This window comes from Agelaius phoeniceus, chromosome 19 (assembly GCF_051311805.1).
Source record: "Agelaius phoeniceus isolate bAgePho1 chromosome 19, bAgePho1.hap1, whole genome shotgun sequence".
Taxonomy (NCBI): Eukaryota; Metazoa; Chordata; class Aves; order Passeriformes; family Icteridae; genus Agelaius; species Agelaius phoeniceus.
The window spans coordinates 13,251,365-13,278,142 of record NC_135283.1 but is presented as its reverse complement, the minus strand read 5'-3'; the positions used below and the strand labels follow the sequence as shown (position 1 = coordinate 13,278,142).

General features: G+C 67.0%; 4 protein-coding genes across 10 annotated transcripts; 2 read left to right on the top strand and 2 right to left on the bottom strand.

Annotated features, from left to right (window-relative positions):
- Nucleotides 1-220: 220 nt before the first annotated feature.
- On the bottom strand, nucleotides 221-8,826 carry TIMP2 (TIMP metallopeptidase inhibitor 2). The gene is made up of 5 exons (XM_054645247.2): nucleotides 8,358-8,826; nucleotides 2,789-2,889; nucleotides 2,595-2,703; nucleotides 2,135-2,259; nucleotides 221-1,729 (listed from the first exon to the last, which is right to left on the bottom strand). Exons 1-5 carry the CDS (start codon nucleotides 8,809-8,811, stop codon nucleotides 1,529-1,531), a joined length of 990 nt encoding a protein of 329 aa, XP_054501222.2. The 5' UTR covers nucleotides 8,812-8,826; the 3' UTR covers nucleotides 221-1,528.
- A 3,019-nt stretch (nucleotides 8,827-11,845) lies between these two features.
- On the bottom strand, nucleotides 11,846-15,423 carry CANT1 (calcium activated nucleotidase 1). 4 transcript variants are annotated; one of them, XM_054645246.2, is made up of 4 exons: nucleotides 15,307-15,423; nucleotides 13,198-13,840; nucleotides 12,780-12,983; nucleotides 11,846-12,348 (listed from the first exon to the last, which is right to left on the bottom strand). In XM_054645246.2, exons 2-4 carry the CDS (start codon nucleotides 13,814-13,816, stop codon nucleotides 11,978-11,980), a joined length of 1,194 nt encoding a protein of 397 aa, XP_054501221.2. In that variant the 5' UTR covers nucleotides 13,817-13,840; nucleotides 15,307-15,423; the 3' UTR covers nucleotides 11,846-11,977. The 4 variants fall into 4 exon arrangements, with proteins under 4 accessions (XP_054501221.2, XP_077044587.1, XP_077044585.1 ...); XM_077188472.1 differs by having other exon boundaries at nucleotides 13,198-13,837; nucleotides 15,307-15,413; XM_077188470.1 differs by lacking the exon at nucleotides 15,307-15,423 and adding an exon at nucleotides 14,028-15,004.
- A 594-nt stretch (nucleotides 15,424-16,017) lies between these two features.
- C1QTNF1 (C1q and TNF related 1) lies at nucleotides 16,018-20,851 on the top strand. 4 transcript variants are annotated; one of them, XM_054645125.2, is made up of 5 exons: nucleotides 16,071-16,218; nucleotides 18,405-18,545; nucleotides 18,781-18,931; nucleotides 19,046-19,188; nucleotides 19,532-20,851. In XM_054645125.2, exons 3-5 carry the CDS (start codon nucleotides 18,795-18,797, stop codon nucleotides 20,080-20,082), a joined length of 831 nt encoding a protein of 276 aa, XP_054501100.1. In that variant the 5' UTR covers nucleotides 16,071-16,218; nucleotides 18,405-18,545; nucleotides 18,781-18,794; the 3' UTR covers nucleotides 20,083-20,851. The 4 variants fall into 4 exon arrangements, with proteins under 4 accessions (XP_077044612.1, XP_054501100.1, XP_077044610.1 ...); XM_077188495.1 differs by having other exon boundaries at nucleotides 18,761-18,931; XM_077188497.1 differs by lacking the exon at nucleotides 18,405-18,545 and having other exon boundaries at nucleotides 16,018-16,218; nucleotides 18,761-18,931.
- Nucleotides 20,852-21,654: 803 nt separating this feature from the next.
- Nucleotides 21,655-26,770, top strand: ENGASE (endo-beta-N-acetylglucosaminidase). Its single transcript, XM_054645410.2, has 14 exons — nucleotides 21,655-21,858; nucleotides 22,007-22,083; nucleotides 22,215-22,416; nucleotides 22,705-22,853; nucleotides 22,940-23,097; nucleotides 23,215-23,363; nucleotides 23,505-23,670; nucleotides 23,990-24,093; nucleotides 24,331-24,439; nucleotides 24,541-24,713; nucleotides 24,930-25,084; nucleotides 25,165-25,267; nucleotides 25,359-25,473; nucleotides 25,588-26,770. Exons 1-14 carry the CDS (start codon nucleotides 21,746-21,748, stop codon nucleotides 25,990-25,992), a joined length of 2,178 nt encoding a protein of 725 aa, XP_054501385.2. The 5' UTR covers nucleotides 21,655-21,745; the 3' UTR covers nucleotides 25,993-26,770.
- Nucleotides 26,771-26,778: the final 8 nt, after the last annotated feature.

Genomic DNA, 26,778 nt, shown 5'->3' with positions numbered 1-26,778 from the left:
GGGCATCGCTTCCCTCCGCTGCCGAGCAGGGGCGGCGGAGGCCGGGGGATCCGGAGGGGTCTGGGGGGTCCCGGCCGAGCCGCCGCGGGGCCGAACCGGAGCAGCGTCCCCGCCCCGCTTCCCCCTTGCCCCTGAGCTCCCGGCACGGACCCTCCGCGGGTACCGGGGCGGCTCCAGCGCCGGACGAGGAGACGGAAATCACGGCACAGGGACGACAGAGCCGGCGGCAAAACAAGTGGCGATATTGAAGTCAAAGACAGAGGAGCAGCAGCGACAGGAGCACAACGGGTACAGCCATACAGAGCGCCCGGGATGCGCGGTCGGGACTGAGTAAAGGTTGGGGGTTTTTTTTCTTTTTCTTTCTTTTTAATTTTTCTCTTTAATATGTTGAAATTGCCCAGACTGGTCCAGTACGACATCTCAAACCTTACAGGGACGCACAGCATGAAAACCCCACGGGCACAGGGCTGCAGGGAGCATTCCCGGCACGCTCCCAAAGCCATGGGTGCACGTGCCAGTGCCACAGCAGCTCCGCGGCACACGCCAGCATCGCTGTGGCATGGGGATGGCTCAGAGAACTCAGGGCCGAGGGGTCTGAGGGGTCACAGGTTTTCCTGCAGTGCCCGGCTGCCAGTTCCAGGCTCCACTCCCACACCGCAGAGAAGGGAGCTTGCCTGGCTGCAGCGGTGCTGACGGCCACGGCATGGCCCCGATCTGCACGAGGCGATGATGGACACCCTGTGCCCATGCAGCCAGAGCTGCGGCCCCTGGGGCCCTGCCAAGGGTTCCAGGTCGAGCCTGTCCAATGGTGGCATCTGCAGAAGGATCTGTAGGAGGTTGCAGGGGGAACAGAGATCCCTGGAGAGAGGACCATGTGGAGAGAGAGGCAACAGTGCAGGGGTGCATGTCAGGGGTCACCCCAGATATGCTAACATGCCCCTCCAGCTTTCTGGGACAAGGCACCTGTGCAGGAGTCATCTGGCCCTGTGGAGGGCCCGGAGCCCCTTGCTGGGGGTTTGCCCCATGGTAAAGCCCCCCAGAGCCCCTGCCCAGAGGGGTACCCTTCTGGCACCCCAAAGGGAGAGGTAGGTGCTGGGGGGAGTGGTCAGCAGGGTTGCCAGGAGCTGTGGTGGGGAGGGCTGTGTGTCTGGAGCTGCGGGGGAGGCTCCCGCAGCGGGGCACTGGTAGACCTGCTACGCAGCCAGGGCAGCTCCCACCACTCACAAGGGCTTGATTCCTTCACAGCTGCCAGAGCCAAGCATGGCTGGGGGATCGTGACCCCGGCAGGGAGCTCCCCACGCCCTGCTCAGCCCTGCCACGAGGGAAGGATGCCCAGTGCAGCTGCGGGCTGCCAGGAGCCTGCGCCAGAGCGGGTCCCTGGCCCTGGCCCCCACGCACGGGTGGCAGCCACCGGGGCCCCCTGCGGCCAAGAGGATTTTCATGCTGTCTCCAGGATTTGATATCAGCGTGGACCAGTCTAACATCTCGCAGGTTTTTTCTACTGGCTACTGGAATGCGCTCGTTTGGCTTAGGGGTCCTCGATGTCGAGAAACTCTTGCTTGGGGGGGGCCATGCCGCGGTACCAGGCGCATGAGCCGTCGCTCCTCTTGATGCAGGCGTAGTGCTTCGCCTGCCGCCCATCCACGTTGTTCTTCTCCATCGCCCAGTCTGTCCACAGACACTCATCCGAGGAGGAGACGAAGCAGGGGATGGAGAGGCAGCGCGAGATCTGTGCATAACAGAGACGGTCACCCAGCAACCCGAGGGCGCACGGGGCCAGGGGGAAGCAGCCGTGCTCTGCTTCATCCACGCCCCGGCTCTGGACTGGGATGCCAGGCTGACCCTGCCCTGTGGGGCACGGTGGGGATGCAACCCCAGTGCAGGGAACCGGGGAACCCCTGGTTGCCAGTGCCAGGGCGGGCCTTTGTTCCCTGCTGGAGGAAGCCAGAGGCAGGGCTGCCCTTCCTGTCTGCCCAGCCCTTCCTGTCTGCCCAGCCACGTGCTGTGTCCCTGCACAATGTCACCCAGGACGGACAGGGAAGAGCATCTCACTGCGGAGCCCACCCCTGCCTGGGGGCTGCAGGCCCTCCCTGGTAGGGGCATGGGGCATGTGGGGGGCAGCCTGGTTGCTCACCTTGCACTCGCAGCCCATCTGGTACCGCTGGTTTAGGCTCTTCTTCTGGGTTGGAGTCAGCGAGTCCCAGGTGGACACCAAGTCACAGAGCGTGATGTGCATCTTGCCATTGCCCTCTGACTTGCCTGGGGAGAGGCCAAACAGACCATTCAAGGGGGTTGCCAAGGGCCTCAAGAGCCTGTGCTGACTCACGGTGCTGGGGCCCTCACTGTGCCCTGTCCCTGGTGACTCTGGCAAGCAGAGGTTTGTCCCCAGCTGCCCCCACCGTGGCTCGTGGCTGCCGAGCACAGCCAGGACACAGCCAGGGCGTTCCCCGAGGGCTGGTGGCAGGAGCAGGAGGGGCAAGGGGAGAAATGTGCCCAGGGAGCAGGCACACATCAGGCACCTTGCAGGGCACATGGGGCATCCTGGCCAGCAGTGTCCCTCGCCCCCGAGTGTCCCGGCTCCCCGCAGTGCTCACCTGCGATGAGATACTCCTTCTTCCCGCCGGTGTCCAGCAGCCGGCCGCACACGGCAGTGGATGGAGCCGTGTAGATGAACTCTATGTCCTGGTCGGGGCCCTTGAACATCTGGGGAGCAGAGGGGGGCATGAGTGGCTGGTGAAGGGGCCACCCCAGGGCCCCAGCCTCCTGACCCGATGATGTGCCCCCTCACCTTGATCTGCTTGATTTCATACTGGATGCGTTTGATGGGATTCCCGTATATGTCATTCCCCGAATCCACCTCCTTCGCAGAGACGGCCTTGGCTCGGATCACTGGAAGGGAGAGGAGAGGTGAGGTGAGGTAAGGGGGTGGTGACCAGTCCCACTCAGCCCCTGCATCTCACTGGGTCTCCCACCTTCACAGGGCACCACTGCCCGCAGCAGACCCCCCTGCCTGCCTGGCTGTCCCCAAAGGGATGGGGCTCTGGCACGTGCAGGACAGTGACCAGCAGCATTGCAGCAGCAGCCTCAAGGTGGGTGATAAGGAAAGTTCACAACAGGATCACCTGGCCCCGGGGCTGGTGAGGCTGTGGCACGGTGAGCCAGGGACACTGTGCTGTGGCAGGGTCCCTGGGGTCATGCTGCTCCACAGCCCAGGATGTGTGCACTGGCATGTGAGGGCTGGGCACGTGGCAGTGACCTGCAGGGGCAGGGCGGGCAGCCAGCTCACCCTTACTCACCGATGGGCTGGGACATGGGGCTGGCTCGTGCTGGGCACAGTGCCTGGGTCCCTGCACTGGGAGCTGCAGCCCCTGTTGTGCCCAGCTCCCTCCACCAGTGCAGGGACTGAAGCTCCCAGGCAGCACCAGGGACGCTGATGGTGAAGGGGACAGTGGCAGTGCCAAAGCTACAGCTCCTGCTCAGCACTCAGAGGATGCAGGGGGCCTGGCTGCAGGGCAGTGGCTGCCAGGGCTCCCTGCTCTGCCAGGGGCACCCCCATCCAAGGGAAGGGCAGCTCCCCACCCTGCAGGGCGCCCCCCAAGCACTGTGGGGCAGGGAACAGGGAGCAGGGCACTCTCACAGAGTTCATCTTGCTTCATGTCCCCACTGAAGGGTGCTGGGCTGGGAGCAGCCAGGGACATGCAGAGGTCACCCACTGCCTGGCACAGAGGAGCTTCTCCCACCTGGCATGGGCAGGAGGGGCAATCTGACCGCACTCTATAAATACACGGCTGTAGGGGCATGCAGGCAGGCTATTTAAGCTGAAGGTCAGGGGGGCACGGCCCCACGTGGGCACCAGCAAATGCCAACAGGGTTTACTCTGGAAAGCTGACAGTGGCACCAACACGAGCAGGGACCAGAGCAGAGGTCTCCCAAAATGGCCATCCCCAGTCACCGGCAGCACTCATTCTGCACAGGGCTGGGAGAAGCAATGGCTGCACTGGGGGCTTTCCCGACTGCTCCCATCCCTTGGGAAGGGCTGGGCCATCCAGCCACAGCGGCAGCACCTCAGCCGTGCCTGGGACAGCGCCCACTCCTGTGTCTGCTGTGCTGGGATCGCCGCAGGCACAGCCACCCCGGCCCCGCAGCCACCGCATCTCGCAGAGCCCAGCCCCGCACACCGCCCGTGTAACCCGGGTGCAGCCAGTGCCGGCTCCCGTGCGGGGATGGCTGCTGCTTCAGTGGGCTCCAGCCTTTTCCATTCACGTGCTGATGAATCACTTGACAAAAATGCAGCCCGATTCTGGGTGGATTTGTTCTGAACAGTGCGGCTTTGTGGAGGGGACGACTGCGCTGCGCTTTCCCCGCCAAGACCCCGCAGCGCAGCCAAGCTGCTCCACGCCCGCCAGGAGCCAGGGCAGCGGAGGGAGCCCTGAGGAGAGGATGGGGATGGAGGAAACCCCCAGGTGCCCAAGAACCAGTAGTGAGACTTCCCCAAATGCCAATGCCCACACTGGCCTTGTCACCCACCACTCCTGATGCCAACATGGGCAGCCACCAGCCAAGGTTGGAGCCCAGACCCTCTGTGAAATGAGCCAAGGCTCCCTGGCTCCTGGGGTGCATGGCAGGCACAGCACACAGTTGGCACTGCCCTGCCAACTTGGACCAGGGAAATGCTGGAAACGCTCCTTCCCCAGGCAGGCCAAGCAAGAAGGTGCTCCGTGGGAGCAGAGGGTCCCCAGGGCTGCCACTGTGGCCTCCCCGTAGTGAGGACTCTGGACCCTCCAGGGACAGAGACCCTGCAAGGTAAGCAGGTATCCCTGCTGCCCTCTGCCACCAGCATCCCTTGGGCACACAGAGAGCGATCCAGTGCCACAAAACCACCAGGTTGTCTCTCTGGGCTTGCCAGTGTTGGGGTTTGTCCTCCCCGGCCCCATGTGGGGCTACCCCACCTCAGGGCACCACTGTGCTTGCCTGTGCTCCATGGGAAGAAGGGCAGCACAAGGACCCTTGGCCCCTTCTGGCCCAAGACTTGCAGAATGGCTGCCCCTTCCTCTGCTGTGCTGCCCCATACCCACGGAGCCACCCTGCCCACGCGCACCCACAGCTGCCCGGGAAGCGCCAGTGCCCACAGACAGCAGGGGCCACTGCTGGGCTGGATGCCCGGAGAACAAAGCTCCCTTCTCCAGGGCTGCTGGCAGCAGAGGGGCCGGCTGCCAGTGCCAGCACTGCCCGCTGCCTGCCTGGCACTGCCGGCCCGGGCACCTGACCCCCGGCGAGGGCAGCCCCGCGGTCACTCCAGCCCTGCTGGAGGCCGGCGGGGCTGGGGAGATAACCAACAACCCTGGGAGGATTCCTGCACCCAGCCCTGCCCCGCGCAAGGGCAGCAGCCCAGGGGCTCGCTGGCATCCCGGTGCCCGCCCCGGCAGAGAGGGGTGAGGGTGCTGAGGCTGCTGAGGCTGCAGACACGCAGGGCTGAGCAGGGCAGCGGGGGGAAGCGGAGGCCATGCGGACCCCCAGGTGCCCGCAGTGCCCGCGGGGCGGCGGGCGGCAGCGCGGGCGGCAGAGTGTCTGTCTGTCCGTCCGGCAGGGTGCCTGTCTGTCCGGCAGGGTGCCTGTCCGTCCGGCAGGGTGCCTGTCCGTCTGTCCGGCAGGGCGCCTGTCCGTCTGTCCGGCAGAGCGCCTGTCCGTCCGGCAGGATGCCGGTCCCGTTCGCCCGCCGGGCTGCGCGGGAGCACGGGCTGAACGCTGCCGTGGCCGCGTGCGTCATTCCGGCCGCTGACGGGAGCGGGATGGAGCCCAATCAGCGGCAGCCCCCGCGTCAGCCCACGGCCCCTCTGCGCCAGCCGCACGGGAGGGCTCGGCTGCCGCGCTCGGCAGGGCGGCACCGGGCGGCGGCACCGGGCACCGGCACCGGGCGGCGGCACCGCCAGGCTCGGCGGGGTTTGCGGGCAGCTGCACCCCCGCGGGGACAGCTCCCACCACGCCCCCGCAAATCCCCTCCTCTGCCCGGTCTCTGCTGGCAGCCCCCACGCTCATCACCGTGCCCGTCCCGGGGAACCGAGCCCTGGGATCAGTCCAATCCAGCTGCCCGGCCCAGCTGCACCGAGCCCTGCTCCCTCCTGCCCCAGCCACCGCCTGCTGCCTGGCAGGGGCAAAGCCACGGCTCTGCCTGGAAGGGCTCAGCATCCCCCCCACGCTGCTCCAGAGGAGAGGGAGCAGGAGCCGTGGTCCTGCTGTGGCACCACTGGGCAGCTGAGCATCTCCTGCAGCAGAGCAGCCCAGCAGGGCACAGTCCCAGTGAGGGATGGTGGATGGGGCAGCCCCAAGCCCTTGGGCCCTGCAGAAAAGCCCTGCTCATCTCATGAGCCAGGACATGCAAGCACAGGCTGGCAGGTTCGAAGCCACCAGCCCCAGTGACACAGCCACAGCCCCTCTATGACCCCCAGCCCCTCAGGCTCCCCCCACCCAATGCAGAGCTGCATCTGCCTCCCCTTGCACTGCCTGGAAGTGCAGCCCTGGGCTGTGGCTGCCCCAGTCCCTGCACAGCAGAGTGAGTGCAGGGGCAGGTGCAAGGCCAGAGGGGCCATGGGGATGTGGCAGGCAGTGCCCACGCCAGGGAGAGCAGATCCCAGGCCCCAGGGCCAGGACCCCACTCTGTGCTCAGCCTGATACCCCATAGTGAGGGTTGAACATGAGCCTTGGGGTCCCTGCACCTCAGGTGCACCCACCCAGCACTGCAGGACATCAGCCATCCCCAGACCACCACATTTCTGTCAGGGGCCCAGCCTGGACTCAGCTCCCCCAGCCACAGCAGCTGGGAAAGGTCCCAGCAGCACCGGGGGCCCAGGTTCTCCCTGGGCTCCACAAACCTGCTGGGATGGAACCGGCTGGGCAACATCCCAACTCCAGAGAGCATCCCAGGGAAGATAAGAGGCAGCACAAGGCCAGGGCACACAGGACCATTCCAGGCTGTGCCCCACTCTGTCCCCAAGCCCAGCACTGTTTTCACTCAGGCCCACACGAAGCACATTTGATACAGACGAGCTACACAAGCGACTCGGGCTGGGAGCCAGAAGGTGCCAGCGCTGCCGGCAGCGTGGCTGGGAGCGCGCTGCCTCGGCAGGACGGGCACCTGCTGAGGGCCGGGGAGCGCAGCTCAGCTCAGCGGGGCCCTGCCACAGACGGTGCAGACAGCCAGGGCCGCCAAGACAGACAGTGACTCAGCAGCTGAGTCAGGGCTGAGCCGGCACCCCACGACGGGCAGTGAGTCACGAGTGCCCCGAAAGCTGATCCTGACAGCAGCGTGATGGGAAGCCACAGCCGCACCGCCCGAGCGGGCACAGGGCATCCTGTGGGCCAGGGACACCGGCCCCAGCAGCAGCTACAAAAACCCAGTGCTCCATTTTGTCTCAAAAACCTCCCTGTCCCCAACACGCCTCGTGGTGAGCTGGGCACCCGAGGCAGCAGCCAAGCGCCGTGGGAGTTGCCCTCACGGAGGAAAGACGCTGGGAGCGGGGTCTGGAAGGGACGCCAGCGAGGAACATCCTGGATGTGGAGCAAGGGACAGGGCAGGGCCATCCAGAGGTTGGGGCTGTCTCAGTCTTTGGGAATGTTACCTCTCCAGCTGAGCCTGGGAACGGGCCCGCGAAGGAAAGCGCCGGGAACTGGGGCCGGCCTGTTGGGTTCATATGTTAAAATTTAATAAGGGCATTATTCATAGAAAGAGGAATCCAGATCCCGGCGCTGCCAAGCCCTCCCTTTCAGCAGCATCCAAGCCGAACAAAGTGGGACGGGGGAAAGGAAATGCCTGGAAATAAGGCGCAGACAGGGGTGACCGAGCCGCGGCGGCAGCTGCCGGGGACAGGGGCTCCTCCGGGCTGCGGGCCGGTGCCGTGGCCGCACTTGGAGGGTCCCGGTGGCCGCCGGGCCCCAGCCCCGCGCTGCCACGTACCTCGCGGTGTCCCCAGAGTCGGGGGAGGCCGGGCCCACCCGTGTCATTCACGGGGGGCGGCCAGCGGGGACCCGGCCCCGGCGTAGCCGCGCTCCGGTCGCCCCTCGCGGCGGCGGCGGCGCCCCCGGGAGCGCGGCCGGGCGCGGGAGCCCCCCCGGGACGGCGGGAGGAGGAGGCGCGGGGCGGGACGGGCACAGCCCGCACGGACGGACCGCGCCCGGCCGCGCATCCGCGCCCGCCGACACACCCCCGGGCCGGGCGGGCAGGTGCCGGGGCTCGGGGGGCTCTGCCCGCGCCCCGCCCGCCCCGCGACAACTTTCCGGTGCTTCCCCCGCCGCCAAGTTGCGGCGGGCGGGGCCGGGCGGGGGCTCGGGGGGCTCGGGGCGGGGATCCCCGCGGCGCTCACCTACGTCGGCGTTGCAGAAGGCCTGCTGCGGGTGGATGGGCGAGCAGCTGCAGGCGTCGGCCGGGCGGGCCCTGCCGAGCAGCAGCACCGCCAGCCAGGCCAGCAGGCTGGGCAGCGCGGCGGGCATGGTGCGGGGCTGCGGGCGCGGCCACCCGGCCCCGATCCCGCACCCTCCGCCGGGCCCGGCCGAGCCGCCGCCGGGAACTTGGGTCCGGCCGGGGCGGGCGCTCTGCGGCCGCCGCTCCGTTGCCTTCGCGGAGCCGTTCGCTTCCTCCCCGCCGCGCTCGGCCTCGCTCTTTAACGTGCTCCGGGGATCTGCTGCTCCTCCTCCGCGTGGCGCGGGGCCAGCCCGGCTGCGCCCGCCCTCCGCGGGATGCGGCTCCGCCGCGACCGCTGCCCCCGCCCCGGCACGGCCCCCGCCGCGGGCACCGCCGGCCGCCCCCGCCCCGCGCATCCCGCCCGCCCCCGGAGCCCAAAGCCCCCGGCCCGGCAGGGCGGCGGATGGCCGGACAGGCGGCGGTTCTGGCTATGCCCGAGGATCCCTCCCCACCTTCGGCCCCTCCGCCCAGCTCGTCCCACACCCCAGCTCCCCTGCCTGCTTCCTGCTCCCGCTGCAGGTCCTGTGCCCCGGGCCTCGGGCCTCTCCCCATGGCCCCAGCTCCTGCCCTGGAGCACAGCTCCAAACCCACCTTGTCTCTCTCTATCCTGGATGCACGATGGGGTTTAACCCCAGCAGGCAGCTCAGCCCCCAGCTGCTTTTGGTTCATTCTTCCCAGCGGGGTGGGGAGAGAATTGGGAAGGGGAAAGTGTGAAAACTGCTGGCTGAGATAAATCTGAAGCAAAAGCCACACATAAGCAAAGCAAAGCAGGGAATTCTTTCACCCCTCCCCGTGGCAGGCAGGTGCTGAGCCATCCCCAGGGCAGCTGGGCTCCAGCAGGTGATGGTGACTGGGGACAACAAACACCATCACTCCGAATGTGCCCCCTTCCTCCTTCTTCCCCCAGCCCTATACACCGAGTGTGATTCCATACAGTGTGGGATATCCCTTGGGTCAGCTTCCTGTGTCCTCTCCCGACTCCCTGTGCTCCCCTGGCCCCTCACTGGTGGATGAAGAGCAGAACAGGCCTCAAGCTGTGCAAATGCTGCTCAGCAGTAATGAAGTCATCCCTGTTATCAACACTGTTCCCAGCACAAATCCAAAACACTGCCCTACACCATCTAGTATGGGAAAAACAGACTCTGTCCCCGTCCAAACCCACTTGCTGTGTCAGCATGGGGGTGTCAGGGTGCTGCTGCTGTCACTGTACCTGCACTCTGTGCCTGGCTGGCTGCTGAGCGTGCTCCATGTCCCCAGCAGTGCCACAGCTTTCCAGCACAGCTGGGCCAGGTGTCATGGGCACGTGCTGGCAGGACAGCCACCACCACGGCCACCACACATGCTCCTGAGCCAGCCTCCTGCACAGCACTGCCATGGATACACGCAGCAGAGGGAGGTAGCAGAGATGCTCAGCCTCCAGGATGAGAACAAACAGCAGAACTGGGCAGCTGGACCTGGCCCAACCCTGCCTGAGCCTGCAGGGAACACGTGGGAGGTGACAGCACTGACAGTGCTGGGTGCTGGATGACACCTGGGCATGGGGCCCACGGTCTGCAGGGCTCCAGCAGCAGCAGGACTCCTGCTGGCCCAGCTGCCTGAGGCCCTGGTGCTGCTGCTCAGGGCAGGGCCCCAGGGGTGCTCCGGCCCAGGGGACAGGAAGGGACCGGGCATCAGGGACAGCCACTGGCACAGCCCTGGGGCCACAACAGGTGCTGGGAGCTGCCAGTGCTGGGCTGGGAGGGTGACTGAGGCCAGGAGAGGCTGCCAGGTGCCAGTGACGGTTGAGTGGCCATCATGGACTGTGGCCAGCTGGCACCCAGTGTGGGCTGCAAATGCATCCTGGGTGCCCTGGCCAGGTGCTGCACGATCCCCAGGCCACGTGCAGGGGCCAAAGCCAGGCCTGTCTGCAGCACTGGGGACAGGTCCAGTCTAGAGACGAGCGCAGCCCAGCACTGGCCGAGTCATTGTCTGGGCTAAATGAAAACACATGTCTGGCCTGTAGCTGTGCATGGCTCACAGAGGTGCTGACACTGTAAACAGGGTGGGGGGAGCAGCCTGGCTGGGTTCTTGGGAGGGCCCCAACCCCTCTGCAGATCCTTCCACCCAACCGCAGCCTGACTGCTGCCCCAACAGGCCCCCTCCCTCCCTGTGCACGGCTGGACCCTCCAGCAGAGCAGTGCCAGGGCATGGCAGAGGGATACAGGGGGCACCAGGGCCCCCCAAACCACAGGGGCCAGCCCCAGCTCTCTGAAGCTGTACCTGCTGGCAGAGCTGCCCCAGGGGCAGTGTTAAAGGGACCAAAGTGGGGACAGCACAGAGCCAAACACCGGTCCTGGTGTGAGGAGATGCTGCCCTGTGACCTGGGCAGGCCTGAGCCAGGTCAGCGTGGGCAGGCCAGGAGCCACAGCCCCCTTGGTCAGGGGGTTCAGGAGGGCCCCGGGGCCAGCAAATGCCCCTTTGACACTTGTGGCTTCTGAAACCACACAAGTTCCTCCTGGGGGCCACAGGCTGCGGCAGCAATTTCACAACGCGCTGGCCAGCGTGGGGAGGGCTCCCTGGCCAAGGCCCTGGGCTGCTGCAAACGTTTCTCAGCTGCTCCTGGCTCTGGGAAGCAGAGCTGCAGCTCCTGGCTCTGCTCCTGCACCGAGCACAGCAGCCCTTGCACAGCATGGCTGCACTGTCACCAGCTCCCCGCAGCTCCTTCCCAGGGCTCAGCTCTTCCCAGGGCTGACAGTTCTGGGGCTGAAGCATTTCTGGGGTCAGAGCCATGTGCAGCCAGGCTTGGAGAAGGCAGACGGCCAGCACACACACACACCCCTCTGAGGGTGTGGCCTGGGAATGGCACCAGGATAGGCCCACTTTACATCTGGCCACAGCTGTGGCCCCACCACCCACACCCCCTGCCCCATAGGCACAGCCACTGGGCTGGAGCCACAGTGGTGAGGGAACTGCTGCACCCCCTGTGGGCACAGGAGCAGAGGGACACAGACACTGTCCCCTCCCATGTGAGACCTCTCTCTGAAACATGTCACCCGTCACCCCAGCCACCACCTCACCCAGCTTATGGGAAAAGGGAAGGAAATCCAGCTTCTGAAGAAAAAGCCTAATGAAATCCCCCCGGTCTGACCCTCTCTGGATGCACACCCCACTCCACCCGGGGAGCCCCATGGCACAAAGGGCACAGCTGTAGAACTGGGGCTCTGCTGCAACCCCAGAGCGTGGACGTCACCAGAGCCACCGCAGATGGTTCTGTCGCAATCCAGGGCTGGGCGCTAAGGGCTGCACTGGGGCCTGCCCAGGACCTGGATGCTGTCCCGGGGCCGGGAGCACCCTGTGGTGGCGGTCCCTTGCCACCAGGTGCCACTGCCGAAACACTCGCACCACACCTGCTCAGCTCAGTCAACACTTTACAGGAGAGCCCGGGGCCAAGGACAGAGCTGGGAGCGCTGCCTGACATCCCTCAGGGACCCCGGGCTGGGAGCAGGCCAGCAGGGCCTGCCCACACATCGCTCCAGATGTCTGTTAAATAAACTCAATGCCCTCGTACTTGACGCTCCCAATCCTGGTCTCGGGCAGCAGGAAGCGCCCGTCCAGCGTGAAGGCCATGATGTAGCTGGAGATCTTCCCGTTGTCCTCCTCCGATTTCAGCGCCACGATGATCTGGTCGTCGGTGTCTGGGATGAACTTGAAGGAGGAGAAGCCGTGGGTGGGAACCACGTCGCCCACGCGGCCCACGGTGACGTGGCCGAAGTCCTGGGTGGAGCTGAGCAGCAGGTTGGTGCCGCGCCGCTCGTCCGCGCGCTCGCTGTAGCGCTCGTGGCTGGCGCGGCGCGGCAGGAAGAACCAGCGCTGCAGCGTGTCGCTCCACGAGGCCGACTCGTGGATCAGGTACCCTGGGCAGGAAGGGCAGCGTGACCACCCGGGCCCCAGGGCACAGCCACGCCGGGGCGGGAACCTTCCTCCTCCCCCTTGCCCTCCAAAACACCCCTCAGCCCTGCACAGGCGTCCCCCATGAACTCTTCTGCCTGCTCCTGTCCCACTGCCAGGCAGCAGCCCCCCAGTTCCTCCCAGAGCCGGGCAGGGGCAGCCAGCACACCCCACTCTGCCCAAGGGCACAGCCGCCAGGCCCAGTGCCAGCTGAGCCACCCTTCAGCTGCTCCTGGCACAGGCTGCAGAGGAAAAGGACCAGGACAAGGGAGATCTCTGGCCTCCGGCAGCCTTTAAATCCCCCCCAGTGCCAGTATCCCCAGGGAGGGTGACTGTATGGCTCTGGAGCCATCAAGAGTGTGGGATATGGGGTGCAGGAGGCTGCCCTGCTCCATACCTGGGGGCCGAATCCCTGCTGCAGCCCTCAGAGCGTTGTAATTTGTCACCCAGTTCTCATGGGTGACGTCACCCTTGTAGCCAATGACCTTCACCCACTGGGGGTTCTCGTTCACCACTTCCCCTGTTGTGGTGGTCCACTCCTTGCCCAGTCCTCCCACGTACAGGTGCTCATCCTTCACTGCCAGCCACTCCGCCTTGAAGCCTGCGGTGGAAAGAATGGCATGAGGGGGGCTCGGTCAGCACGTGGCCATCGGACTGTCCCACATGCCCCACACCCTACATCCCTGAGCTCGGTGCTGGGCACAGCGTCCCCCACGCAGCCAGCTGGTCTCTCAGCAGGACTTGCCCTCTCTTGGACAGGCCCAGAGGTCACAGGAAAGGTGAAAAGAGCCAAGGACTTCACAAGGGGAGCTCACCTTTGCCCACAGTGCCGTCCCCATCTGGGAGGATCACCCACGGCACCACCTTGTTGCCCTCGATCTGGTAGACCACACCTGTCCTGTCGTCCACCGCGTACAGCTTCCCGTTGAAAACCACCAGCTCCGAGAGCTCCATGCCCCGGCCCTTCTCAGCCAGGTGGGACTGCAGCGTGCTCTCATCCTTGTCCCACTCCACCGTCACTCTGTCCCCACTGTCTGACAGTACCAGGTAGCCCTTCTTCAGGTAACTGAACCAGGTGTGCTCCTGGGGGCTGCGGGACTGCGTGTCCAGGTCGGCGATGAGGCCGATGCGGTAGCGCACGCCCTCGGGGTTCCTCTGCGGCGGGGACAGCGGGTAGGTGTCGTTGTAGGGCTGCCCTGCGTGCAGGCCAAGCTGCCAGGTGCGAGGGCTGGGGGGGCCATGCCGCGCTGGGGAGGAGCGGTGCAGGCACAGCAGCAGCAGCAGGAGCCCCACGCAGGCCGAGGACAGCACGATGGCCTTCCAGCGCAGTCGGAAGCGGGGGTCAGCACCCTTGGTCATGGACGCGAGCACGGGCAGGCCACCCACGCTGATCCGGAGCGGGCTCATAGACTCATGGCAGGGCGGCACTGGCATCAGACAGGGGGCGAGCAGAACCTGCTGCGAAGAGGGGAGGGAGAAGGTCAAAGAGCTGGATTTGGTGCCGACTGAGCTCAGGGGACAGCAGAACATAGCCACGAGGGCCCCGTCCCCTGTCCTGCAGCAGAAGGTGCTCCCAGCTCATGCAGGTAAGAGCCACCGTGCCCAGGGGCTGTTTGCTGCTGGAACCACCCTCAGCCCCTCTCACCTGGCTCCCTCTGTGACCCCTGACCAGGGGCCCCAGCGGGTTGGCAGGATTGTCCGACCTGCCCGGCAGCTCTGTCTGTGCCATGGTCACTGCAGCTCAGGCAGCGAGCTGAGGCACCTGGCTCAAGGTGAGCCCCGTGTCACAGTGTCCTGGGGCACGTCCCCACAGGGTCCTGTGAGGATGTGGGTTTCTCTCGGGTGGCAAGGATGACCCTAGCTGCCTCCAGAGTGGCTGGGCAGCCTGGCCCAGCTCCCAGGGCCCTAAGAACCCACCCCAGTGATGAGCCGTGAGCTTGTCCCCAAGCCACACAGGGACACTGGGACACGTGGCAGCTCCGCCCAAGCAGGATGCCAGCACCTGAGCAGGAAGCGCAGTGCCAGGGGACACACACCCTCACAGACACGGGACCCCCTCATCCCTGCCCAGGCTCACAGCGTGTCCTCCACGCGTGAGCATCGTGAGCCCACCCCGGGCTGTGCCCACCCGCGGGCCCGGGGTGCCAGCAGTGCCCCTCGGTGCCACCTCCCTCCCTGCAGCACAGGGGACGTGGCAGCGCCCCGGGCTCCCGCAGATGGGCACTCCGGGCTGCCCGGGCAGCCAGCGGCCACCACTGGAGCCGTGCTCAGCCCGTGCCGTGCAGCCCGGGGCAGAGACCCCCATCCCGGGGCAGAGATGCCCAGCCGCCATCGCAGGGCCCATGCCGCAGGGTCTCAATGTGCCTTTCAGCAGCCGGGGCGGCGAACAGAGGCGGCATTGAGCGTGGGGGGCCGGCCCGGGCAGGGGAGCTGCGGCACAGGCACGGAGCCCGCGGCCGGGGGCACGGGAGCGCCTCTGGTCCCGCCAGGATCCCGGAACGAGGGCCCCGGGACCCTCTCGGTGCACTGAGCCCACCGCGCCTGTAGCCCGCTCTGAGCACGGCCACGGGGAACCCTCAGAACGCCGGGCCACGGTCACGGGGAGCCCCTGCAGGGACAGGGGGACCCCCCGGCACCCCCGGGCAGGGACACGGGACGCCCCTCTAAGGACACGGGCGCTGCCCGCCTGCGCCCCTGGGGACCCCCGCGCCCCCTCCCCGGCCGAGCTGCCGGGGCACCGCCCGGTCTGAGCGGGCCCTGAGGTCCCCCGCGCCCCCGGGACCCCCGCGCGGGGCGCAGTCGCGAGGAGCCCGCCGCTGCCGCCCGGGCAGGCAGCTTGAGGTGCGCGGTGCCCCCGCACGGTGCGGAACCCCCGCCGGCCGGCCCGGCCCGGCCCCGCGCCCCCTGCCCGTGTCCCCGCTCACCGCGGCGCCGCCTCCCCGCGCGCAGCCGCCGCCGCCGCCGCCGCCTACAGCTCCCGGCGGCCCCGTGCGCCGCCGCCGCCGCGCCTGGCAGCGGCCCGACCGCCCCGTCTGGCACGGAAACTACAGCTCCCAGGAGCCCTCGCGCGCCCCCGCGCCCCCGCCACCCCTCCCGCTGCGCCGCGGGGCCTGCCGGGAGCTGTGGTTCTTGCTGAGCAGGGCCCGCCGGGGCCGGGCGCCGCGCACGGGCGGCCGGAGCCCAGCGGCGGGGACCGACCCGGCTCTATAGAGTGGGCACAGCCCGGCTGCCCGGCGGGCATGACCGCCGCGCTGCCCTGCTCCAGCCCGCAACACATTCCGTCCTTATCCTGGTTGCCCCCTGTGTCCCGCCGCCACTCGGGGTGGGGAGCGGGGCAGACCCAGCCCCGCGCCTCGGGACCCGTGTGCGTGTCCGGCTGTCAAGGGCTGCAGCCCGGTGCGGCTGTGCTGGCCGCGGTGCCCTCGGCGCTGGGAACGGCCTCGGCGCCGCCGGCACGGGGCAGGGGTCCAGGGCCGGGGCCAACCGCACCCTGCGGGATCCCGGGCCCCGCGGCAGCTCCGGGGAGCCGCTGGCACGTGCCGCCTCCGCTCCCGGTGCGGCGGCCCCGGAGCACGAACGGCTGGGGCGGCCGGTCCCGGGAGCACGCATGGTTAAGGCAGCCGCGGGCGCACATCTGGCGGGGGAGGGCTGCGAGCCTCGTCCCGTGCCTCGCTGCCTCCTGCGCTTCCCAAAAGTGCATTTCCGCCCGGGCCGGGCGAGCAGAGGCGGCTCCGGAGCGGGAGGCAGCGGTCGGCCGCGGGCAGGCTCTGCGCTGGCCCGGGCCATGGCCTAGGGCGGCAAAGGCAGCGCCGCGAGGGAGAAGCCGTGCCCCGGAGGTAGGTGGGGGGCAGCTATGGGAGCCTGACGATCGCCCCGCAGCTGCAGGGGCCGTGCTCCCATCGCGGGCGGTGCCGCGGCACCGGGGGCGGCTCCGCCCCGCCGAGCGCTCGGGTGCCCGGGCACACGCCCAGCCAGGGGGGCCGGTCCCGGAGCCCCCCCAGCCGAGCCAGGCCCTTGCCCTGCCTGAGGAGGAGCAGTGGGGACCGCACGGCTGAGCCTCACATCAGTCTGGGGGCACAGCCCGACCCACCGCGGCTCTGGAGGGCACAGATCCCCCCCAGCCCTGCCCCGGCTGCGTTCCCAAAAAACCCACGGCTGCAAACACATCAAACCCCCACTGGGCCACTTTCGGCATCTCTTTGGGGGTCACAGTGGTCCCCAGCACTGTTGGTGCTACAGAAGCTGGAGGGCTGCAGCTACCCCCTGCTCCTTCCCCCATGGAGCCCCTACCCATGCAGCCCCTACTCCGCTGCCTGCTGGGTCTGCCCTGCTCCAGGGAAAAAAGGGCTCTGCAACTGTTCCAGCGTCTGCAGCAGCACAGGGGGACCTGGAGCACGACCCCAGAGGCACAGTGGTTCTGGCTGCTGTGAAGGGAAGTTTGTATCCACCACCGTAAATAGAGACGAGGGCAGGTGCTGCTGCCTCCACACTGCCCCGAGCCCCTCCTCCCTCCCCTAGAGTTTGCTCTGTTCCATCCTAGTCTTCATCTCCATCTGGAAAGTATTTTGGGATGTTTTGACTTGCAGTCCCAAGGCTTCTGCAGCCACTGAGTTTAAATCTCTGACTGCTCCTGGAGAGCAGCCAACCCCGAGGGAAAGCGCGTGTCCCTGGCAGGGCTGTGTGTGCCCGAGCGCAGGTGGGCACACAGTGCCCAGCACACCTGCAGGGAGCAGGGGGCACGCTGGCAGCACCCTGTGAGCACCACACACTCCCTCTGCTCCCGGCAGCCTGGGAAGCGCTGCCTTCCACCATGGGAACTTCCTGCTGAAGGGTTTCTCCTGGTGCAGCAGCTCCCTGTGACGCCGCGCTCCCCCCAGGGCTGAGCCTGCTCCAGGTGCCAGAGGAATGAATGCCTGGTGTGACGGTCCCAGAGCTGAGGGAAAGCCACGGGCTGCTTCCCAAACCCTGGCACGCTCCGTGCCGCGCTCAGCGCTGCACATCTGGCACAGCTGGAGGCAGGCAGGCTGGCCAGAGCCAGGGCAAGGCTGCCCTGGTGACAGCTGCTCACCTGGCCCTGGCTGCTCTATCCGTGGGTCCGCTTCTCCCCTGCCTCCCTCCACACCCGGCAAGACAGCGGGGTGAGGGACGGAGGCACCGGGAAGTGTGTGCCAGGCCCTTGGCAGAGGCTTCGAGCAGCAGGAAAAGCCCTTTGGAGCCTTTCCCAATCCCTCCGCCCCTTCCCAGCTCCAGTGACTCACAATGCAGGCATCCGCCCCCGGCCTCGGACGCCCTCCGCACCCGCTGCTCCCTCGGACCCGCACCTGGGGACAATGGCGACAGCCACCGGCCACCGACGGAGAGCAGGCGCTCACCAAAACCACAGGATTCTGCCCCCAAATCCCTCACGGCCTGGCTGAGCCGCGGAACACGGGGCCGAGAGGGCGCTTCGGGGCCGGCGCTCCGGGATCCCGGCGGAGCGCGGCCGGGCGCGCTTGGGGAGGGGAGCAGCGGCCGAGGCCACACCCATGTCCCCACCCAGGGAGGCACCTGGCTGAGATAGCGGCCTGGGCACGGCCATCCCCGCCCGGAGCCCGCTGCCGCGGGATGCCCACCCCTGTTTGGCCAAGGCTGTCCTGGTGCCGCCGGGCCGAAGGCGCCGTGCTGCGTGCCCGGCCCCACGTCTCCAGCAGATACGCTTCTGATAATAGAGGGAGGGGTCTCGAAGCGCCCGGGCTGGGCCACGGTGCCACCACCACTGCAAATATTAGTTTTGGCCCCAGACAGGGTGTGGGCTCTCAGAAGGGTTTCAGCCAGCTCCCAGATAGGGCTGCCAGCCCACATCCCCCTTTCTGGAGGAGTGGGTGTTGTCCCCTTGCAAACCCTCGGGCTGGCAGCCCCCAGGGCACAGGAGCCCCTCGCAGGAGTGGGTTGCAGATGCTCTCTCTGGGCCCGGCTGGGGTCCCACGCACAGGCAGGGCTGTGCCCTGACATTTGCCCCATGGAGCTCGCTGTAATTTTTCAGGTGCTGACATCCCAAATTGCTGCTCTTGGGTGCCCATGGGAGGCAGCTGAAGCCAGGCTGAGCAGGAGCAGCAGCACTTGGTCCAGGACTTGGCCCACTCAGAGGCTGCTGCTCTGCTCTGCTCCACTCTCAGCTCCTGAGGTAATCCCATCTGCAGTATGTGCCAGGGCTCAGGGGGGCTGCACAGAGCCCACAGCCCCCTGACTGCCCCAGTGTGGGTCTCCACAGGTGCTCACTGGGCTGACACTGTCCCATAGCCCAGCCAGAGCCCAGGGGCTGTGCAGTGCACAGGCCCTGTCCCAGGACAGCTCGGGCCATGGCTGGGCTGGGAGTCTCCTCATTCCTGTCCCCCTCAGCTGTCCCTGGCACCTCACAGGGCACTGCCAAGGCATGGAGGGGCTGTGGGTGCACGGTGTCCTGCTGATCTTCCTGCTGCCCTGCCCTGTGGGGAGCCAGACCAGCTCCATCCCTGACCAGCGATGGTGGACAGGCCCCAATGAGGCCCCATCCCAGCACCAAGCTGCCAGGTGAGGGGAGCCCAGAGCCAGGGTGCTCTGCAGCGGGGCCAGGGCAGCCCTGGCACTGCAGAGGGCCCCCGCTCTCCTGTAGCTTCTGTTGTGCTTTGCTTTCTGCCTCGCCAGGGCCACGCAGGAGCAGAAGGCTGATGGTGCCCAGGAGGGGCTGCCCCCACAGTCCCGCTGTGTCCGCTGCTGTCCCCCCCCTGAAAAGCGCTTCTACCCCCAGTACCAGCCCGTGCCTCAGATCAACATGACCATCCTGAAAGGTGAGGGCTGGCAGGACCCCAGGCTGTGCTGCCAGCATTGCCCCAGGTCCAGTGCTGAGCTGGGCTCACAGTGCCAGCTCCTGCACAGATTGAGAATGAGAAACTGGGGGGGTGCCAGTGGTCCTGTGCCCTGCACAGACAGAGGGCAGGAGCCACACTGGGGTGTGAGCAGCCCCTGTGCTGGTGGCTTCTGGGCAGCAGCATCAGAGCCTGGGCAGGGGCAGGGGCAGGGGCAGGGGCAGGGCTGGTGGGTCCCTGCTCCCTCCATCCGCCTCTGGGGAAGGTGCTGGGTCCAGCTCTGGCCTCTGCCTGACAGCCCAACTGTCCCTGCTGCTCTGCCCAGGAGAGAAGGGGGACCGTGGCGAGCGTGGCATGCAGGGCAAGTTCGGCAAGACGGGGGTGGCCGGCAGCAGGGGCCACGCGGGGCCCAAGGGACAGAAGGGCAGCATGGGCGCCCCCGGGGAGCGCTGCAAGAGCCACTACGCCGCCTTCTCCGTGGGCCGCAAGAAACCCCTGCACAGCAACGACTACTACCAGACCCTCATTTTCGACACCGAGTTTGTCAACCTCTACGAACACTTCAACATGTTCACGGGCAAGTTCTACTGCTACATCCCCGGGATCTACTACTTCAGCCTCAACGTGCACACCTGGAACCAGAAGGAGACGTACCTGCACATCATGCACAACGGCGCCGAGGTGGTGATCCTCTACGCCCAGGTGAGCGACCGCAGCATCATGCAGAGCCAGAGCGTCATGCTGGAGCTGAAGGAGCAGGACGAGGTCTGGGTGCGGCTCTACAAGGGTGAGCGCGAGAACGCCATCTTCAGCGACGAGTACGACACCTACATCACCTTCAGCGGCCACCTCATCAAGTACAGTGGGGACCCCTGAGCACGCCCCTCCTGCCGTGCCAGGCCAGGCGGCCGAGGAGCCCCTGTCCCTCTCACCCCAGGAGTGCCACCCCCGTGATGCTGTTAGTAACCTAGTGCCACTACCCCCAGCAGCTGCACCAGTGCATGAATCCCCTCACTCCAGCACCTCAAGGCTAGCCAGACACACCTGGGAGAGTTGGAGCAGTTGTCAGCCCCTGCCATGTTGGTGACCAGGAAGCAGCTGCTCACCTGGGGTGGGCAGGGAGCTCGCCCCCTCTCCCTGCTCCAGAGCTGGGTGTGCCAGGCTCAGCCTGTGGCACCGCTGGCCGAGCTGGCACGGTGGGACAGTGTGACTGCTGGTGCCCTGGTGTGAGGCAGCACAGACACCTGCACCGTGCCATGCTCACCTCCTGGCACAGCCCCGCTCCCCGGCCAGAATGGGCAGAAGGTGCTCAGCACCATCCAGAAAGGCAATGAACCACTAAGGGCCCTCCCTCCCTCCTTCCCCGGTGCAGGTGTTGCAGGGGGGGCTGGGTCCCCCTGCGGGGAGTGAATTGTGTCAGTTCCTCTGCAGATTCTGTTGCTGCTCGCCACAGCCTCTGCTCAGGAAGGGCTCTCTCCCCACCGGCAGCCCTGGGCGTGGGGCCTTGGCCTCAGCCACTTCCTCTTCCCTTGGGTTTTCTCTGGCCAGGCCTCATGTTTGTGTAGATGCAGCAGCAGCATGGGCCAGCATGCTGAGCCCCCATTCTGCTCGTGCCACATTAAACACATTTCCAGCCTTGCTCACACCCTCCGTGTCCTCTGGCTTTGTGTGTGGGGAGGCTCCGAGGGACTCGGGGAAAGGTTCAGGGGCTCCCCGGGAGCTGAGCTGGGGGTGGAGAGGGGAGAGCAAACTGTCCCTGGAGAGCCGGGGACCTGTGCCAGGCATTGCACGGGCCAGCTGTGCCCCAAGGGCCAGGAGCTGCGTGCAGTGACAGAACTGTCAGCCCGGGAACGGGACAGGCTGGGAAGGGTGGCAGGGCTGTCAGGAGTGCAGGTTATCTGACACATCCATGGAGAGGAGGTAGGTCTGAGGTGCAGCTGGGTGTCAGGGTCTGGGTTGGCAGGTCCATGGCTGGGCTGAGCAGGGCTGCAGCTGGAAACCAGCACCCCAAGCAAAGGAGGGAGGGGACCAGGCTGGGGGGACTCAGGATGACCCTAAATAGAGCCCTGGCCAAACATGTGGGGAGTGGGTGGATGGTGGGGGTCGGGTGAGGACGGTCAGGCCGCTCACTGCTGTGCCTGTGGCATGGGCAGAGCTCCTTGGGCGCCCTGACCCCTGGGGACCAGGCACCATCTCCATCCCCGCCTGCGCAGCAGGGCCCGGTACGGGCACAGGGGCATCCCAGCACCCGGATTGCATCTTGGCACAGGGCGCTCCCCCAGGCCGCGCCACCCGTTCAGAGGCGTGCGGTTTATTCCCAGCACACGCCGCCCGTCCCGGGGCACGCTCCCCACCGCACACACGCGGTCCGTGCCGGAACAGCCCTGCCCGGGTCCCGGGGGCGGGCGGTGCCCGGGGCGGTGCCCGGGGCGGTGCGGGCCGGGCGGGCGGAGCTCCGGGGCCGCGCCCCCGGGAGAGCCGGGCCCGGCGGCGGCGGCGGCGGCGCCGTCAGTGCGGCGGCAGCGGCGGCGGCGGCGGAATGGCGGAGGCGGCGGAGGGGCCGGCGCGGCGCGGGAAGCGGACGGGAGCGGAGGCCGGGGCCGCGGCGGAGGAGCCGGCGGAGGCCGAGCGGGCCGCGCGGCGGCGGCGGAGGTGGATGGCGGGGCCGGGGCCGAGGCCGCGGCCGGGAGCAGGATGGGGACGGGGACGGTGATGGGGACCGGCGGCGGGGCTGGCAGCGCCCGGTGGGCGCTGGCCGCGGTGCTGGCCCGGCCCGGCCCTCACTCACCTCCCGGGGCAGCTTGCAGCCGGCGGCGGACATCCAGGGAACCACTGTCCTGCACGACACCATCAGCGACCGCCCGCAGCCCCTGCCCGGTGAGTACCGGGAGAGGAGCCGGCCCAGCCCCGGGCCCCGCCGGGATGGGACGGTGCCGGTCCCGGTGCTGGACCGAGCTGCACAGGCAGTGCTCGCTGCTGACCCTGTCCCGCCTCCCCATCGTTCCCAGCAAGGTACTTTGACACGAAGACCACGGAGCCCATCAGCTTCTTCTTGACCGGCCTGGAGGAGCTGCTGGCCTGGCAGCCCAACAGCAACGATGAGTTCAATGTGTCAGCCGTGCCCCTGGCCAAGCGCCAGCCCCCGCTGCACAGCGGCAGGCCCCGGACCCTGGTGTGCCACGACATGCGTGGCGGGTACTTGGAGGACAGGTACGTGCTAGGTGGAAGGTAAAAGGGAGGTGTGACAGTGGAGCTCAACGTCTCCAAGCCCAAGGCAGTTCTGTTTCTGCCTGACATGCCTCCTGCCGGCTCAGCCGCAGGTGAGCAGGGATGGGGTGTTTGGCTCAGTGCTTGGGGAGCCTTGCTCAGGCTGGGATGTTCAGAGGTGGCTCAGTGCCACAGCTCTGCCCAGCTCCCGGCTGTGAGTCAGGCTCCTACCCAGCTCCACAGCGTCTGTCAGCGTCCTTCCTGCACTGCCCAACCCTTTTCCTTCTGCAGGTTCATCCAGGGCTCGGCCACGCGCAACCCCTATGTCTTCTACCATTGGCGCTACATCGACATCTTTGTGTACTTCAGCCACCACACTGTCACCATCCCGCCCGTGGTCTGGACCAACGCGGCGCACCGGAACAGCGTCCCCGTGCTGGGTAGGGGCAGGGCCGGGCCTGGGGCAGCCCCAGCAGCGAGGTGGATTCACCAGGAGGTGCGGCTGACGCTGCCCTGGCCTCCGCAGGCACATTCATCACGGAGTGGACGGACGGGGAGAAGCTGTGTGAGGCGTTCCTGGCCGGCGGGGAGGAGGCGTACGGCGCCGTGGCCGAGCAGCTGGCGCGCATCGCCCAGCACTACCGCTTCGATGGCTGGCTGGTCAACATTGAGAACAAGCTGAGCGTGAGTCCTGCCAGCCCTGCTCGCTGCCCTGCCGGCCCTGCTCGCTGCCCTGCCTCTGTGCTGCTCCCCTGCCCCGTGCCCTCACCCACCTGTGTCTCTCTCTCTCTCTCCTGGCAGGCGGCGGCCGTGGGGAACCTGCCCCTCTTCCTGCAGGAGCTGACAGCACGGGTGCACAGTGCTGTGCCAGGGGGGCTGGTGATCTGGTATGACAGCGTCCTGAAGGATGGCACGCTGAGGTGGCAGAACGAGCTGAACGATCAGAATAGGTGAGGATGGCAAAACTGTCCCCGGGCGGGGGGTGTGAGCCCACCCCAAACCCAGCATGGTGGCGGTCAGGCACAACCTGCACGGCCCTTGGTGAGGCCACGTGTGAGCACAGCGTCTGTCACTGTGCCCTTTGTCCCCAGGATATTCTTTGATGCCTGTGACGGGCTGTTCACCAACTACAACTGGAAGGAGGAGCAGCTGGAGCGCACGCAGAGGCTGGCTGGCCCGCGCCTAAACGACGTCTATGTTGGCGTTGATGTCTTTGCTCGTGGGGATGTCATTGGTGGTGGCTTTGACACTGACAAGGTGGGTGTGACAGGGCTGGGCCAGAGTGTGACCCTGACCTCCCCCAGTGCAGGGCTCAGAGCTCCCACTGAGGGCCCTGCTGGGCTGGGCTGTGCTGGGCTGCTAACCTGGGGATAAACTGGTGAGGAGTGAGGGATCCCAGAGTGCTGGCCACGCATGAAAATATCCCAGTGCTGCCATCCCTGCAGAGGGAGATGCTGCAGCACATCCCTCTGGTGTCCTGCCCCACCACGGGGCCAGTGGAACCTGGGGGGAGTGGGGACAGAATGGGACAAGGTTACCTGGCCTGGCCCCTGCTGCTCACTGCCTGTTCCTGCAGTCCCTGCGCCTGATCCGCCAGTTTGGCCTCTCTGCAGCCATCTTTGCTCCTGGCTGGGTCTATGAGCACCTGGGCAAGGAAAACTTCCTGCAGAACGAGAACAGGTGAGGGCAGCTCAGCAGGGCGGGTGTTGGGGGAGGAACGGGGCCCGGAGTGCCCTGGCTCAGGAAGGCTGTGGGGCAGTGGGACACAGCTATGGGGACTCTGTGGCTGTCAGAACACCATGGCTGCTGACCAGGAGCAGCTGGCCCCTTTCTGCCCCAGCTGAGGTGATACCTGAGGCTGTGCAGGGCAGTGACCGTAACAGGGGTCTCTGCCGTGACACCCACCTTTGTCTCCAGGTTCTGGGGCTCGCTGGCAGAGTACCTGCCCACGCACAGCATTTGCACACTGCCCCTCACCACCTCCTTCAGCCTGGGCATGGGCACCAGCACATTCCTGGATGGGAAGGTGGGTGCAGGGTGACAGCCCTGCTCTGGTCAGACTGGGCTGGGCTTGGCAGGGAGGTCCCTGCTCTCGGCTCCCCCAGCTCAGCTCTCCCTGTGCTGTAGGATGAAGACTCTGGGCCCTGGTACGACCTGAGCGCGCAGGACATCCAGCCACTGTACCCAGAGCAGCCGGGCATGCTGAGCACCAGCTGCTGCCTGCAGGATGCCTGGTGTGGGGGCAGCTCCCTGCAGCTGCAGGGGACCATTCCCCCCGGCGAGGAGCGCGTGGCTGTCCGGTGAGTTGGGGCAAAGCCCTTTACCCCTCCTCAGCACTGGGCTGGCACCATGTCAGCCTGACATGGCCTGCATGGCCCGAGCTATGTGGTCCTGGGCCTTGTGGCGAGTGTGCCCAGGCTCTGCCCACACTGCCCAGCACACCTAACATGATGCACTTTCTCTTTGTCTCTTTCTCTCTGTCTCTGTCTCTCTCTGGGTGGATTTGGGGTCATCAGCCTCTTCTCTTTGCAGATGCCAGCCCCTCCCAAGCTCTTCCTGACCCTGCTCTACAAGCTGGAGGGGCCACAGCCCGATGACTTCACAGTGGCACTGGAGGTCACCACCTGGGACTCAGGGATCTGCTTTGAGGGCAACCCCACCTCCCTGCCCGGTAAGAACCCTGTCCCCCCGTGCTCTGTGCAGTGAGCACCTGCTGCAGTCCCTCAGCCCTGACCTGGCTCCCTCTGGCAGAGCCCAATGGCCGGTACCACCCCCGGTTCCTGCCGGCACCGCCGCCCGGCCTCGCCAAGCTGCTCGCCGCCTGCCACCGTGGCTCCCATGGCTGGACCAGCCGGTGAGTGCCCTGCCTGCAGCCTGCGTCCGCAGGCAGCCATGGGACACCAGGGCTCCCCGGTGCCATTCCTGCTCTGCCTCTTCCCTCTCAGGTGCTACGAGCTGGAGCTGCAGGACTGCAGCCTACGGGACCTCTCCCTGATTGTGTCCCGCCAGCAGCCCAGCCTGCAGGAGACACCGTTCACCTGCCTGCTCGGGGAGATCCGGGTGAGTGCCTGCTGCTGCCTGGCGGGGACACCTGCCCCGTGCGCCCCTTGTTCTGGGAAGGTGGGGCGTGCCTGCCCTCACCCTGACCCTGACCGTGCCATGGTTCCCTCACAGGTGCTGGACACGGCCAGCGTGGCGGCCTCCCCGCCACAGGTGCAGGGCGTGACAGCCTCGCAGCTCTGGTGGCAGGAGGGCCCCGAGCCCGGGCAGCTCTCACTCAGCCTCACCCTGCGCTGGTCCTTCCCGCCCGGCCGGGCCCGGTGGTTCCGTGTGCTGAGCCAGGGCGCCCGGTGCCGCCTGGGCCAGACGGCGCCGCAGGTGCTGGGGCTGGCGCAGGGCTGCCTGTTCCGGGCCGTGGGGCTGCTGGTGCCGCGGCCGGCGCCCGCGCAGTCCTGCCGGCTGGAGCTGCTGGTGGAGCCCGTGCTGCGGGACGAGCTGCCCGTGGACCCCGAGCGCTGGGGCCGCCTCGTGCTGGTCTATTCCGCACCAGGCAGTGGCACCAGCTCAGATGGGCATTAAAACAGCTGTGGTGCAGCCCGTGCCGTGTCTCCTCCATGTGGTGGGTGGGCTGTGGGCAGGGGATGCAGAGGGAGGCTGCATTTCATCACCTGGGGCTGGTGCGTCCCTTTCCTCCCACCTCTGTGGTTGTGCTCAGCCCTCACTTGGGGGCCCACTGGGTGCTGACCAGCCACTGGCAGGGACCCCAGCACGTGTGACCCCAGACTGGGACACCTGCCATGAGAACCCCACCAGCTCCTGCAGCCCTCACTGCCTCAGGCTGGGGATACTGCCCCTAAGACCCCACGGCACACAGCCCCCTCAGGGCTCAGCCTGGTGGGGAGCTGCCAGCACGGGCTCTGCAGCAGCCCAGCCTGGGTGACCGCTGTGCTCATTAATGTGGACCCAGCCCAGTGCCACCAGCCTATGCTGCCTCCCCTGAGCATCTTGTGAGGAGGAGAGAAAATTTATAGCAGCAATTATTTTCTCACAGTCTGGTGAGCAAGCAATTAGCAGGCAGGAACAGCCGAGCGCTCCTGCAGTGGGGTCCCAAGCCCTGTCCCCAAACAATGCAGGCTGTGCCAGGGACACCAATGCCAGCAGTGGAGCTGCTGCTCCTGAGGCTCAGGAATGTATTACCTGATGGCTTGAAGAACGAAGGGCTAGGCCCAGCCAGGAGAGGGCTCCTCATGCAGCACCCTGCTCCCTCGCCATGATGAGGCCTGGGGGCCCCGAGGGCTCCCCACTTGCCCGCAGGCTGTGGCCCCCTGCCCAACCAGATCCGCTGTAGCAGCCACGGCCCCGCAC

Coding starts and splice junctions, on each gene's coding strand:
- ENGASE (XM_054645410.2), top strand. CDS start 21,746: ATGGCGGAGGCGGCGGAGGGGCCGGCGCGGCGCGGGAAGCGGACGGGA. Junction 23,364..23,504: donor GAGCTGAACGATCAGAATAG/GTGAGGATGGCA, acceptor CTTTGTCCCCAG/GATATTCTTTGATGCCTGTG. Junction 24,440..24,540: donor GCACATTCCTGGATGGGAAG/GTGGGTGCAGGG, acceptor CCTGTGCTGTAG/GATGAAGACTCTGGGCCCTG.
- CANT1 (XM_077188470.1), bottom strand. CDS start 14,111: ATGGCACAGACAGAGCTGCCGGGCAGGTCGGACAATCCTGCCAACCCG. Junction 13,841..14,027: donor GGGGTCACAGAGGGAGCCAG/GTGAGAGGGGCT, acceptor CCCTCTTCGCAG/CAGGTTCTGCTCGCCCCCTG. Junction 12,984..13,197: donor GGACGGCACTGTGGGCAAAG/GTGAGCTCCCCT, acceptor TTTCCACCGCAG/GCTTCAAGGCGGAGTGGCTG.
- C1QTNF1 (XM_077188497.1), top strand. CDS start 18,795: ATGGAGGGGCTGTGGGTGCACGGTGTCCTGCTGATCTTCCTGCTGCCC. Junction 18,932..19,045: donor TCCCAGCACCAAGCTGCCAG/GTGAGGGGAGCC, acceptor CTGCCTCGCCAG/GGCCACGCAGGAGCAGAAGG. Junction 19,189..19,531: donor CAACATGACCATCCTGAAAG/GTGAGGGCTGGC, acceptor TGCTCTGCCCAG/GAGAGAAGGGGGACCGTGGC.
- TIMP2 (XM_054645247.2), bottom strand. CDS start 8,811: ATGCGCGGGGCGGGGGCGGCCGGCGGTGCCCGCGGCGGGGGCCGTGCC. Junction 2,704..2,788: donor ATGAAATCAAGCAGATCAAG/GTGAGGGGGCAC, acceptor TCTGCTCCCCAG/ATGTTCAAGGGCCCCGACCA. Junction 2,260..2,594: donor GAAGGAGTATCTCATCGCAG/GTGAGCACTGCG, acceptor GCCTCTCCCCAG/GCAAGTCAGAGGGCAATGGC.